A 14,809-nucleotide genomic window follows, 5' to 3' on the forward strand; every position below is an offset into this window, starting at 1 on the left:
AAGAAAATTGTCACCAAATGGATGTTCAAATATCATTTCTCTTGTTCATATGGCAGGTAGAGGTTGAGAATTTCATAAATGAAGTTGATGCGAAGGAAGGCCACTATTAGGGTTGTGGTTCATATATTTCTAGGTCTAAATTGAATTTTAAATAGACACTTTATAAGTGTGTTGAGAGAGTAAAACACAAATTTAGAACCTTTTTCATAGGTTTCTCCAATCGAAAGTAATTAATTATATTCTATGCATTTTAAACACTAAATGTGGTACCAATCTAGTCTCTATTCGAACATTGATTCATTATGTTGTCTAACCTATTGAGGAGGCTTAGTCCCATTATGCAAGAAAGTTTAATTTTTGGGAGAGGCCACTACAAGAAAGTTAAGTAGCAGAAAATGTTGTGGTTTTAGAATATTCAAAAGTTATACGAGTCCCAGTTAGAACGATTTTGTGAGCTTTTAAGTCCTTATATACATAATTTTTAGAACATCTTAAAGGAGTTCAAAAGTTACAAGTTTCATAGAAGGTTAAAAGACTTAAAATTCACAAAACCATAAACCATAATATATCTGAGACTTGTAACTTTTGAAATGTTTTAAAAACACAATAGAGACCAGCACTAGCACTAGGCTTGTGTCTTGTGCCTCTTTCTTACGCATCATTATTCATAGTTGTGCTAAGAGATCAGCACCCTTTACATTTTGTTAGTAGTATATGCTTTAGCTAACCAGAAATTAAGTCAGAAAAGCTTTTTGAGCTGCAGATCTTATATTATATACAGATGAGTCAAAATGAAAGAAATTATTTTATTTTACCATTTTTACCAACTACATGTTGAAACATTTCAGCTTATTTTCTTCCCTATAAGCAAGTACAGTAGTAAAATAATTGTGGCATGAGATCTGAATTAGTTTTTTTTTTTTTTTTTTTTTTTATGACAAAGAATTAGTTACACTCAACTTCTAGTCACGTTGCATTTTTGTTAAATAAGAGTAAAATCAATGTTGTCTTGTTGTAAAAGAGTGAAGGTGGAAACGAGACTTTTGAATCATGATTTAACCGGTTCAATCACATTTACTATTAAATCAAACAATTAAAATAAATAAATAATGCATAAAATTTTAAAGAATAAACACAATAGAATAACTTTTAACAATCCATAAAATAAAAAATGCTATCTATCTAATTTAATACTATAGAATATTCATTCGTGTACCGTATGTCCAAAATAGAACTGGCTTCTGCATACAATGTGCATCAAGCTTTTTATATACAAAGAGAGCAAGTCCTACCCTAGACTATAGTACTTCACGATGAAATTTAATTTCTGGTACATCTATTATTAATGAATGAGTTCGAATATTTCGAACATTATACATAGGAGGAGGGCATTTTGGGAAGTCTTTGGAAAGTTGAAAGTATAATTTAATCCCCAATGTTATTCAGAGCTCATGCCCATTGAAACTGCATTAAAAAAAATACAAAATATATCAAACAAAATTAAATTAAATAAAATAAACAATTACTACTATAATTAAGCTAAGTCAATGTTTATTAATTAATATGAGTATGCATAGTATACGTACCAACTTCTTCTTCTTTTTCTTTTTCTCAATGTAAGCTGAAAGTTCCTCTTGCTTGGCAAGTGAATCCTCCAAAGCCTATCAAAGGCCAAACATTATTATATATACTAACAAAATGGCACTTCATATTTGAACATTATTTTTATGATATAGTAAAAAAATTGTATAATTTAGTGCAATCATAGTTTTAAATTTGGATTTGGTGCATTTACCAAGCCAATCATAATATGACTATCTGATCTCAAATTAACGACTGGGATTGTTTATAGTTGATTTTGTTATTGTGTAATTTGATTTGTCTGATCTCAAATTAATGACCGTGATCGTTTACTACGAGTAAACAATGTTTTTTTTACAGCACACAATCTAGATCTTTTAAATTGCTGCATAACAATTGTGGTCTCAACTTAAAGAATTTTGAAGTCTTTGCAATGGTATCGAGTCTAAAATTGCGATCACGTTAACCACATTTGTCTATATTTTTTTGCAATATCAAAGATTCAATATTAGAGCGACCGTGGCATTAATTTAAAACAAATGTGCAATAAGAGATAAAGGATCTTAAAAATCATATTAGAAGTTAATGGTTGTTTACTTACCTTCTTGGTTGCCATAAGTTCTTGCTCAAGAGCATCAGCGCGACTTATAGCAGCATTAAGCATTTCTTCCTTCTCAGGTGGCATGCAAGTAGTTGTGTTCATGTTGCCCATTTTATCTTCCAACTCAGCCATTCGCTTCATAACAGTCATAAACTCTTGAGCAGAAATGGTAGGGTTGGTCAAATGGTCACTAGAGTCTTCACTTTTAAAGTCACCACCAGAGTAAGCAGAATTTGAGTAGAAGTTGGCATCAGTGAGCCTCTTCGGCATGTTTCGTGTCATTCTCACCATGGTTATGAGTCCCATCACAAAGGCCATCATGCCGGTGAAAATCTGTGAGTTCACTTTTTCGTGAATCTTGCACGAATCAGGCACCGTCAAAGCTTCTACTTCAGCTGTCAAACGGATCGCAAAAACACACAGTTCAGTTCACAAAACGAAGTAATGTTTAAAATAACTATATCCGAGACTTTTTTAATAGTTATGTTGAAAGACGAACCATAACCTATTCCTCTAAGAATCGGAGGGTTAAAAACCAAAATAAAGGAAACAATAGATAATGTAAAATAGAGTTAACTAACAAAGAAAGACATGCATATCTACATATATGTACCTTTTGGTACTGCAAATGACTTCGTTTTTTCCACCATCTGCCAAGCAGTTTTATCAGCCACAGGGACCAAATCCTCATAGTTGCAAGCTTTTGAAGAAGGGGCCTGTTAAGTTTATCCACAATTTTGTACTCAAGAGTAAGCTAAGAAACACATACAATACATAGGAATGGTATATAAAAATGAAACATCCAAAATGTGTTGTCTTCTTTATGATTCAATGGCCACATTAAACAAAACTATCAAAATAAATTGCACACAATACCAAAAGAAGATACTCACATATCAATATAACATGTAGTTTTTATTGGAATAATATTTTTATTCATTACAACAAGTACATGTATATGTCTAAATTTAGACCAAATACATGTATTACTTTTTTCGTATGTTTTGTTACGGAGTATATACTAATATACCTTGGCATAGACAGTAGACAATTGTGCAGTGAAAACCGCCTCCATTTTGGAAGCCTGGCTTTCCTATACATACAAAAAATAAGAAATTGATTTTTAGAAGTGAAAAGTATTAAAAAAAAAACAAATAAAAGTCCAAATGTTTGAACAAAGAGCTCAAAATAAGATGCCACACCTCAGAAGTTTTCTCTTCAACGATAGGAGCCTCAATTTTCCTTGAGGTTTTGTGTTCGCCATTCTGAACCATCTGCAAGTTCATATATAACACAATTATCAACGGAAATCAATAAGGGGAAAAGTTTCTCCACCTCCAACATAATTTCAGATGTACACATCCGGAAATACACTACTTTTGTGTCCGCTAGAAGTAAACTTTCCGATATTTTATTGTATCCGGAAGTACACTTCTGAAAATATGTGAGTTTTTTTAGTAGCTGAGCGGGGTGAGAATCATCGCAAAATAAAAAGATGGTTTGCAAGCTCACCCTAATTATTTCTGGATCCTTCCATGGACCCTTATCAGAACGCATGCAGCCTCCTTGATCAGCGCAGGTACAAGTACCTCCTAAAAACTCGGGCAATTCACTGGCAAAGCAAAACAAATGAACATGAAAGTTGTGTGGAATAGGAAAATAATTGAAAATAGTGATGAAATGAAGGAAATCAAGTACTTCGATGTTATAAATTATATTCACCTTGCATCAATTATTTCAAGCAATTTGCTTTGGTACTTGTTGCCAAGAACCTGATGAATTATAAGTTCAATTAGATAAACAAAATTCCATTTCTTGAAATACAAGCAAAACTTATTAAGATATGATCTATGTATCTTCTCACATGGATTTTTGCGGTGGTCTTTGGGTCAAGGAAAGATTTAACAGTGTTCCACAACATTCTGAATCCAGAACCTGCATTGATGATGAACATGCGATTCAAGGTCTGCAGTGAATCAAGCAATTTTATGATATTACAACTCGGTAGTAATCCACAATATTTATTTGCATAAAAAAATTTCAACAAAAAAAATTCTCGAAATCTAAAGTAACGAATTAGATCAAATACATACTTCAGGATAATTGTCACCGTCAATCTTCTGAAGGCGTGTGATAAGCTCCCTGGCTTGTTTGTTGAAGTTCTTAAGCCCCTGTGACATTAGAACAATATTTTAAGCAGTTTGTTCAAATTCCACTACATGACATTGCTATAGTAACTATTTGACAATACTTTTTACTAAATAGCATAACGCAGAACTATAGCAATTTGTTCAAATCATGCTATGCTATAGCGCTGCTATAGCCGCTATTTAACAACACTGCTGCTTGGCTTATAGAAATAATCAATATCATATCTGCATACCACTCCTTGCACATCCAAAATGGTGGTGCTTTGATCTATGTGTTTCTTTGCAGCAATGGTACAAGCTGGAAACTTGAGATCAAATGTTCTCTCAAATTCCTTGACATGGTATTTGATATATCGATCCATTGTTGTGACTTGCAACAACTTGGTGGCATCAACTTGTCCCAACCTCTCAATGTAGATTGGTCTTCCTTCTTTATCTACTCCATGATTTCCATGAGGATAATATTGCAACACTTCCTCAAGTTCCTCGAATTCAAAATCCTAGAATAAAAGGCACAAAAATAAGTATAGATATATGAAGAAAAAAAAAAACTGGGGATTGAATCCCCTTAAGTCTTGTGGAAAACATTATTTATGAACATATACATATACCTCAACAATGGTATCAGTTCCAAACTCTTTCCTCCACTGAAGCATGTCAGACCACATTTGCTTTGATTTATCAATTTCAAATTTCCTTGCCCTAAGGAATCTGTTCAGAAAAAAAAGCATAGACATATCAGAATATTCTTATAGATTTTCTTTTGAACAAGTAGGTTTACTTAGTTATCCTTATTACTCATGCACAAAATGCTTCCCTTTCTTAACATACTCTGTATTATTGAGCAATATCTACATAGGTTTCTTTAAATTATGCGGTCTTACTCCTTGTTAAGGGAGGTTGAAAGAACATATTAGTCTCATTTCCTTGCACAAATATCTATTTTAATTTGTTTTCATGAGAAAATGCTAGCGGTTAGTTTGTTAGGGGGAAGGATCTGTTAACCGCGGTGATCAAACCCTTGGTTCTCCTCAATTCGCCTTCAGTGTCCTATTTCATATGGCTAGACTACATCATTGAGGATTAAATCAAACATCCGTATCAGTGTTTATGTATACTTAATAAAAATAACTCACGATATCACATGTTTTGAGCCTGTTTCAATATCCTTTAGGTTAGCTTACAGATAAGCCCTTACATAATCTCCCTAGGACAACTTACTAACAAATGCCTAATTAAGCTGTTTAACCAAACACATCTTAAATAGTGTCTGACCTTATTTGATGAGACACTCAAATACATGCGGTACCAAAAAATATTTGGGAAAATATTTAGCTAGCATTTCTTAAAGATGAATAACCTCTACCATTTTCAACTTATTAACAAATAATCAGTAGCACATTGGTATGATAACATATAATCAGTTTCAAAGAGAGCAAGAAAAAAAGTGAAATGACCTGAGCAGCATATGATAGTCATCATGCTTCTCAGGGAGCAATTCATCCAATACAAGAGCCTGACGGAATTCATCAACGGCTTTCAAATCATCAGCGTCGCGGATATCCTCGATTTCAACTGACATAACCTTACTACTGCTACGCCTACTCCTCCTTGTGAGGGAATCCCTCAGCATCTTTTTCAACGATCCAACACGGTCAATCTTGTCAAGAGCTGCAATATATTCAAACAATGAATACAATATAAAGATTTTGTAAGAGGCATGTTTTTTGAGAAAGAGATATGGATTGAGACGAAACCTTTGGGAGATTGAATATCAGACATAGACATTGTGTTTAGTCTTTTTAGTTGTCGCTTCTGCTTCGTATTCAGGAGAATTAACGTCTCATCCTACAACTGCAGAGAGAAACAATGCTCTCCCAAATGCCCTGCATGCAATGCAACCCCAACAATTCACATTCAATTAACCACCATGCAACAACAATAATAACAACAATCAATCCATATTAAAACCATACAAACACATTAGAATTATAAACAAGATTTTAAATAAAGATTCGCCACCACAATCTTGGTTTTGACATTAGATTTTTTATGTCTATGCAATCACAATGCGACAGCGATTGAGACTATATCAGCCGCATTTGACCGCAATTCTCTACAATATTTGACTGTAATTCTTCACAATATCAATGACCGCAACATTGATTTAAAACCTTCGTTTTATAACGAGGTTTTAAATTACAATTGTGACTATATAGGATCCATTTTTAAATTTTTTGATAGAATTGGTATATTGATAACATTAACATTGATTTAAGAATATTAAGAACAAGTAATTATCTTATCTAAGAGAATGATATATTATTAAAAAAAAAAAAAGATGTTTTGTAATATAAACAAACAATTGTGAAATTAAAATAAGAAATAGGGACATAACATAACATAACATGAATCAAAAGCTGAAAATAAGATGAAACTGGGAATTACAAAGTAAGTGCAAAAAGGAAGAGAAGGTGAAGAAAAAAAAATGGCACCTCTAGAAAAGAGAAGAGGACGGTGGAAAGAGAAAAAGAGACAAGTTATAAGAAGAGAATGCAATTCTGAAAATAGTGTCATTTGTTTTGAAGACAGTGAGGCTTCCACGACATCAATGACCAAGTCATACATACATAGATGTTAATTCATTCATTCAGACATTTTTTGCTAATTCTAGAAGATTTAGTCACAATGACAGACATGCATGTAAGTTACGAAGTTTAAGGTTATTCCATTCATATTATGATGTCTTACCAATTTCCACGCACCTTTCAAAATATTTGTTTCATATAAATTCTCTATTCTAGAAGTGTTAACTAAATGTCTAAACTTACACTTACACAACAAGTTCTTTTCAGCTTAACTAGAGAATCTAGCAATGTTGAATGTTGAGGAGAGCTTTTGCATCCTTATCAAGGTCGTAATAGTTTCTACACTAAGACTCAATCATAAACATTGTTATAAAACAATTTTAATGTTAATTAGTTTATTTATGTTTGAAATTATTATTACAAAAATACTCATAAATTAATTTGAAATTACTTTGTGTGAAGGAGATTTTTTCTAAGGGTAGGTTAATAAATGTATTTTCTTTTTAACATATGATATCAAGAAAAAAATCATAATTTGTTCTTAACAAACGTGAAATCGGATATTTTTCTTTATAAACGAGTATGGAGGGGTATGTTATACAAAAAAAAAAATCACTTTATCCTTATTGTATATTGTTTATAGAGAAATTTCTTTGTTCAAGTTACAGGGAGATTTCTTAAAAACTATAAAGAGAATACAATCAGGATAAAAATATTTCTTTTGTTCATTTTTAATTAAAACTGTAAAGAGCTTCCTTGAGAATATTGTCCTTATACAAAAGAAATCTCTATCATTTTAATAGTCTTGATTTTGTAAAAAGAACTAAGTTTTAATTAGTACTATTATTTATTTACTAGTTCAATAATCACCACATTACATTTACACTGGGACTATGATTTCATCTTAGAAAATATGAGAGTTAATGAGGGTAACTTTGGAATAAGGATATTTAACAATGTTGGATTTGACGACTTTTCCTTATATTTAAGGCTACTAAACTGCTATAATTACTACTCCCTCCGTTTCAAAATGAGTGTCGTTTTAGGTGTTTACACACATATTAAGAAATGCAATGATTAAAAGAAATAGAATGGTTATTTTACCAAACTATCCTTATTAACTATTGGTTGGTTTTAAAAGTAATACTTTAGAAGTAGTGTGAAGAGTATTAATTGGAGGGTACAATTGAAAAGAAAAAGTTATTATTGCATTGGAAACTGAAAGTGACATTCATTTTGAAACAATTTTTTTGGCTAAAGCGACACTCATTTTGAAACGGAGGAAGTATTTGTTTATAAATAAGATAAGAGAGAACAAGACTCTGTTTTACCGGATTATATTTATTTTTGTTTATAAATAAGATCAGAGAGAACAAGATTGAGATAAAAAAAATGGTGGATAACTAATAGCAATTTTTTTTAGCAAAACTAATAGCAACTTAATTATGAATGAGATTAAAAGATATTTTATTCCTATTATTTTTTCTCTTTTATAGATACATGGTTTAGTGACCACACAAACGTGCACATGGGGATGAGGAATGGTAAAAATTTGGGGTCGAACTCAAACAAAACCAACCACTAGGTTGCAATGAGGAAATTTTTAGTATTAATATATTTCCATTGAAAATTGATATAAATAATCATTTCCATAAAGCATATACATTATCTTTAAAGACACTTAATAAGAGATGGAGAGTATAAGAACAACATTCCTATATCCTACAACCAATTGACATATTTGAAAAGAAAAAAATTATTGTTTTAATTTTTAATGTAATATTTTTTTTTAATTATGCTTCTAATTATTCGCATTTCTCTCAATTCAATATATCTCACTTTATACCTCTCAAAAAAATGCTATATCTCACTTTGTAGTTATGATAATAGTAAATACATCAATATTTTATATAATCAATTTGATTGTATTCTCTTTATAGTTTTTCTTTCATGTGCAAATATATAATCAATTTGATTGTATTCTCTTTATAGTCTTTCTTTCATGTGCAAAATGAGCACAATTGTGGTATGAATTGAGTATGTAAGAATCACTTTGTTTTGAGTTTGCATTTGTATCTGCTGCATACTTATTCCATATTTGTTTGTCATTGCAAATTGGCTATATACGTACACTCAATTATAAGTTTTCAATACTTAACTGAACTGAATTAAAAAGAAACTTAGCACATTGCATGAATACTCATGACTTCTCCAGAGTCTTTTTTTTTTTTAACAGACAAGAAAGACTGAATTTTCCACATCTTACTAAATTTGATAAATTTTAAAAATTGAGTATCTATATTTTGAACTAAAGGAGACACCCTAAAATTTACTTATAGTTGAATAGATCAATTTTTGAAAGGAAGAAAAAAAGCCTCCTTCGTTACAAATGAAGCTCTCCAACATTTGACAACCTTAAAGAGGTTCATACAGAAGTGGTGTTACACTCTACCTAGGAATGTAATACATTTTTTAGCAAACCTAGGAATGTAATACATTAAAAAGCCCTTATAAGTTATAAGCAAACAAGAAAATGTAACAGCGATTATACAAGCCAGAAATCCAAAAGGATATTGGACAAAACAAACTCCACTCTATTTCTTTCATGATGCCGCCGGATGATTCATTTTAATCAGAATCAGAATCAGAATCAGCAGCCGCCGAAGATCTAACGGATTTACGTTTACTTTCATCGTATTCTTGATCTTCTTCATCCACATCTTTTTTCTCGGCAATAATACCTGTCAAATGACAGTTAAAAAAACTTTCCAGACACACTAACAAATGAAAAGGAATGGAGGACATACAGAAACAGTACCTTTCTTTATCAGCAGAACCTCCAGTGCTCTTGTGGAAAAATCGTCTTTCGCTCCAAGATCTTGAAACCCTACCAATCTATCTACTGCAACTCCTTGTCTGAAAAAAGAAACACCCTAGTTAATTAAATTGATATAACAAATCAACTATATCCTTATTTAACAAGTAGCGTTTTATTTTAGCCAGGCTAACCACTACCATGAAGCAACAATTAGCTTCAATGCACACGATAAGATATCATTTTTATTTAGAAGGGGTGCAGTATGAAGATTAAATATTCTCTTTAGGATTCTAAAATCCACTCATCTGTTTTTTAGACTTAACAAAGAAAGCACTTAAATAGCCGAAAAATTCAAGAAGTAAAAGATTTTAGTCCTCACCTGAACAGTATGACACAAGGCAAAGTCTTGATTGCCAATTTTGCAACAAAGAACGGTGCATTCTGCATTTCATTTTCAATAGTCAACATTTTTACTGAATTGCTAAGACAAACATTTGCATTAAAATCATATGTAAAATTATACAGTTGCATTGACTCAACTCTGAGAAAACACTAAATATATCTATGTAAGTGTTCATGCTGACCTCTGCATCAAGCCTGATGAACTTTGTATCAATATGCTTTGTTGAAAGGGACTTTAAGTGCTTATCCATTATCCTGAAAGCATATATTGATGCAACACAAAGGTTCACATGAAATTGTTACTTCACATGTCAAGGGATGGAGTCAGATGTTAGATTCAACGAACAATAGTAAAAGGGCATACTTGCATCGGTAGAACTCCTTATGATAGAAATGACAAATCACTTTTTCACTTCCAGTGACTTCACCCAAGAAATCCCCTTCAGTTACCTCTCTAAATTCACCATGACCTTTCTTCTTCCATGCCTCCCGTTTCTCTGCTTCTCTCTATAAAAAAAACAAAGAAAAATTAGTGCCCCTGGGGCATTAGTTAAGGAAACTAATATAGTATGAATATCTTGGAACTTGAGTAGTCAAAGTCTTAAAAGTGTAAAAAATGATGTTTCCAATATAAAATTTTCTTTTTTTCTTTTCTAGTTAGCAATAGCATAAAAGGTATTCTAGTTAGCAATAGCATGACTCAAAAACAAATATAATCATGAATAACGAGGTATTCTATATATAAAAGGTGTAAAAACAGAAAAGTGAATAAAATATCATGATGCATCCTTGTATGTATGGAGGTCACTACCTTAAAAGCTGCAATCCTGTCTGCATGCAATTTTTCCAATTCAGGATCCTGACATCACAATTGTACATAAACCTTAAATCAGAATAATGGGTATCTATATTCATATTTATATCTATAATTCTATACATGTCTATATCTATATTAAATACAATATACAATATATAAGGCATTCTTGGGTTAACTTTTTACAAGTGTCAAGCTCACTCTCACTAGCTTTCGCAACACACTTCTACAACTGCAAAACCTTTTCCATAAAATAACACTCATGCAAAACAGGCTTTAGCTCTATCTGGGCCTTTTCCATAAAATAACACTCACATAAAACAGGCTTTGGCGCTATCTGGGCCTTTACCAAAGGCAAGTAGCTGGCATTTAAAGACCCGTAAAAAATTTATCAAAAGAAGGCCCAATTGAAAATACAACAAAATAGATATCTTTTTTTCTTCTTCTGAAGAAGCCAAACCAGTGCACCGAAATTGGCACTGGGGAGAGTCGAACTTGAGACCTTGAGAGAAACACACTCCAAAGTCCTAAGCCAACACCACCAGGCTAGCTCAAGTGAGTTCAACAAAATAGATATCTACGTTGCTATGTATAAGCTCTTCTCCCCATGATTACCAGATCGATGAAATAACATTTTGAAAACCACACACAATGCATAATAATTCAAAGCCACATACACCTCTTTACACAAACACATGGCTATCCAGAGTATTCCCTTCTCCCAAATCTTTCCGTAATGGTGAATTCAAAACCTAAATCTATGTAGAAATACACGCTGACATATGGATCCTTTCATTTTTCAGCATGTTGCTGCATTTCTTCAGGCCTGTTCTGTCTACAGAAAGGCAAAATACACAGATCTCTTGCAGAAAGGTCAAGCTTGCTCTGAAAGTCTCACACAAGACTATAGTCAAAGAGACAATAATCCAATCTTTCACATTTATTTTTGTTTATTCTCACATGAGGTTGTTCTGTAATATTTCTGTGCACCTTTTTTGTGATATTTCTGTTCATTAGACTATTGTTGAGATTGAGAAGTGTTTGACAGGAAGATGGGATCCATGCTTCCATAAGAAAGACATTCATTCACAAGTTTCAAACACATTAACGCGAAGGGTGTGTTAGTACCTTTCAATTTTGACTGTTTCTGCTAACGGGGATTGTTACAGGGTTACCCGCCACATTTACAAGTTAAACTTTCAGTTTGCAATTAAGGTGATTTCAATGGATTATAGCTCTGTGGGTCACAAAAGGAAACATATGAATCTATAGAAATTAGTGCATCTCATCAACTAGAGCAGCTGATGAATGGTTTAAAAAATACATAGCAAGAATAGAATGAGAAATAGAAACCCATTTCATCACAAATCTTCGTATTTTTATCTATATCAGATTTAACATTTTTTCTAGGATTAATTAACTAGACATGGGACCTTATGAAAAAAAAAATGAAGCAAACATCTCGTTCAGCGAGTGACCTATCTACCCTTACATGCTGACCCATCTAATATTTGTTTCTATTCATAAGATAAGGATAAACAAATTAATAAGAATTTCCCAACAAGACAAAGGAGGACTGGTGCAATTGAAGTTATCAAATCCATATCATTACTAAATGCATAGCTAAATAGAACAAAATGCAATTGCTACTAGCCTACTACTCCCTGAAGGATGAATAGACTATCATATAAATTAACACTAACCAAAAAATTAAATAGAAGAAAATAATGTCTGCGCACTGCAGTAATCACAAATTGGAAAAGGACAGTAGAGTAATTACACATTAAAGTAATGACCAACTAATATCATAGATTATGCAATTAATTGCCTGCACACAAAAGGTCAGATGTGTAAAAGTGGCTTATGATGCAGGTATTTCAAAGTGATTCAAGACTTCCAAGGAAGTGTACAGGCTGCAAACTACAAATGTAGCAAAACAAAGTAAAGCAAATGGGCTATCGGCAGAATATGACACAATTCCCTTTGTAGTCAACAGCACAAGTAATGTGGAAATAAGTTTGCTTGCAACCATGCCTATATAAGTTATAGGTGGAAGCATTAGTTTGTGGCCTAATTAGAATTCAATTTTAAATTCAGAAGTTAAATAGGTGGCGAGCAAACAAATTCTAAGAAACATGGTCTTCTGAAGAAGGACTTATCACAAACCAAAAGTATTTGAATTTCCTTGCAAAGAAAACGTATCAAACTTCATTCATACCGATGAGACCATCTAGTATTTCCAGTCAACCAAATGACACTTGCATATATAAAGGTCCTAAGTACCTCTATCATAGTCTGTATTTAGATGTTTCTTGATTTCTTCGTGCACATATACATTCCATATAAAATAAGAGACATTGTAAATGATTAAATCATTAACAATCATATGCATAGCTCATGAAAATACATAGGTCCTAAATACTAGCACACATACATATATGATGAGATTCAGAAGTTTACGAAACATACATCCATCAAATCATCAAGATCAACCTCCTCATTTACAGAACTAGATTGTGCTGCCTTTTCTTCACTAAGCAATTCCTACAGGGATCATATAACAGGTGTTAATAATATCATAAACAGTAACAAAATTCATGAATTAGTTAAACATATAGTGCTAATGACTTCCAATCAATGTTGTCAATCACAGATCACAGAAAATAGTGGTTTGTTCAAATTTCACTACACTACAACGCTAATGCGTATAGCGGAACAATAGCATTAATAATAAATATAAAATTTAGTAAATGAATAGATACAAAGTGAATAAAAAATCATGTAAAGATAATATTTTTACTACATAAAATAACAAACAAGGGAAATTTGACCCAATTATGAAAAAGGTATGAATTTGTGAAGCTCAGAATTAAAAAATTTACCTTTTGATAATTACGAGCAGCTGCTGCAATTACGTTTCCAAATGCGAGATTAGTGAGAGTTGACTTTACAGCGTCTGGATTCATCTTTATCTACACAAAATGAATCAAAATCAAAATAAAAATCAAAATCAAAATCGGGGCTTTGAAATAATTAAGATGAAAAATTAGATTTTGTTGGCACCGTTGTATGAGATCTGGATGAAGAAGGTGAAAATGAAATTTGAATGCGAGTGCTAAGCTCAGGAGGCAAAAAATTGTTCAAAGATTGAAGCTTTATTGTTGTTGGGAATGATGGAATTTGAAGTTGCAGAGATTTGTGAAGGAGGGAGGAACAGAATGGAAATGGGCTGGGCCGTTTAGAGCTCAATTTTCGTGTATATATCCTAGATTGTTGCTATTTTCACCCCTATATGATATGCTCTTTGATGTGAAAAACATTGTTTAGAAGTTATCTTCTATACCGAAGTCTTTAAAAACATAAAAAATGTGTTATTCGAAGGGTCCATTTAGTTTGGACCACTTATTATTTTGGTCCAACTTGAACCATTGAAATGACCTGCCACTGTAGGTTTAGATCCGGTACAAAAGATTCTCACCACACCATAAGATAAAACAGTGGCTTCTGTACATGTTATTCAATCTAAATTGGAAAAGCACGTTATTGTATAAGTGGGCCCGTCTAAATTAGGGTGTTGTGTTTGAATTGATAAAATATTCTGAAAATCGAGAGCATGTGTGTCATCAAGTATTATGAAAAATATATAAAAGACTTAATTTCCACAAAGTTCAAGTTTCTTTGTTCAACTTAAAATCTGCGTAGTATTTAATTCCGAAAAACTTGAACTAAGAAAAATATTCTCATTGTTTCTTCAAAAAAAAAAATTATTCTCATTGTGTCTAAAATAATTTTTTTTACAAGAAATTTGAACTTAAACTCTAAAAATTTATATTTATAAAAAAAATTCACTCCCAA

The 14,809-nt window shown here is 32.1% G+C and overlaps 2 protein-coding genes across 2 annotated transcripts; both read right to left on the reverse strand.

Annotated features, from left to right (window-relative positions):
- Positions 1 to 1,119: 1,119 nt before the first annotated feature.
- On the reverse strand, positions 1,120 to 6,884 carry LOC146900769 (phosphatidylinositol/phosphatidylcholine transfer protein SFH12-like). Its single transcript, XM_085731638.1, has 15 exons — positions 6,828 to 6,884; positions 6,090 to 6,218; positions 5,790 to 6,003; positions 4,944 to 5,043; positions 4,566 to 4,832; positions 4,276 to 4,353; positions 4,047 to 4,148; positions 3,905 to 3,954; positions 3,695 to 3,794; positions 3,385 to 3,456; positions 3,213 to 3,275; positions 2,796 to 2,898; positions 2,183 to 2,577; positions 1,587 to 1,661; positions 1,120 to 1,464 (listed from the first exon to the last, which is right to left on the reverse strand). Exons 2-15 carry the CDS (start codon positions 6,118 to 6,120, stop codon positions 1,450 to 1,452), a joined length of 1,665 nt encoding a protein of 554 aa, XP_085587764.1. The 5' UTR covers positions 6,121 to 6,218; positions 6,828 to 6,884; the 3' UTR covers positions 1,120 to 1,449.
- A 2,388-nt stretch (positions 6,885 to 9,272) lies between these two features.
- On the reverse strand, positions 9,273 to 14,189 carry PLP3B (thioredoxin domain PLP3B-like protein). Its single transcript, XM_085731639.1, has 9 exons — positions 14,018 to 14,189; positions 13,837 to 13,926; positions 13,424 to 13,498; positions 10,952 to 10,999; positions 10,505 to 10,647; positions 10,323 to 10,395; positions 10,118 to 10,179; positions 9,739 to 9,836; positions 9,273 to 9,661 (listed from the first exon to the last, which is right to left on the reverse strand). Exons 2-9 carry the CDS (start codon positions 13,918 to 13,920, stop codon positions 9,549 to 9,551), a joined length of 696 nt encoding a protein of 231 aa, XP_085587765.1. The 5' UTR covers positions 13,921 to 13,926; positions 14,018 to 14,189; the 3' UTR covers positions 9,273 to 9,548.
- Positions 14,190 to 14,809: the final 620 nt, after the last annotated feature.

The sequence above is a fragment of the Medicago sativa genome, chromosome 8 (genome assembly GCF_051527215.1).
Source record: "Medicago sativa cultivar Bolivia chromosome 8, Bolivia_mono, whole genome shotgun sequence".
NCBI lineage: Eukaryota > Viridiplantae > Streptophyta > Magnoliopsida > Fabales > Fabaceae > Medicago > Medicago sativa.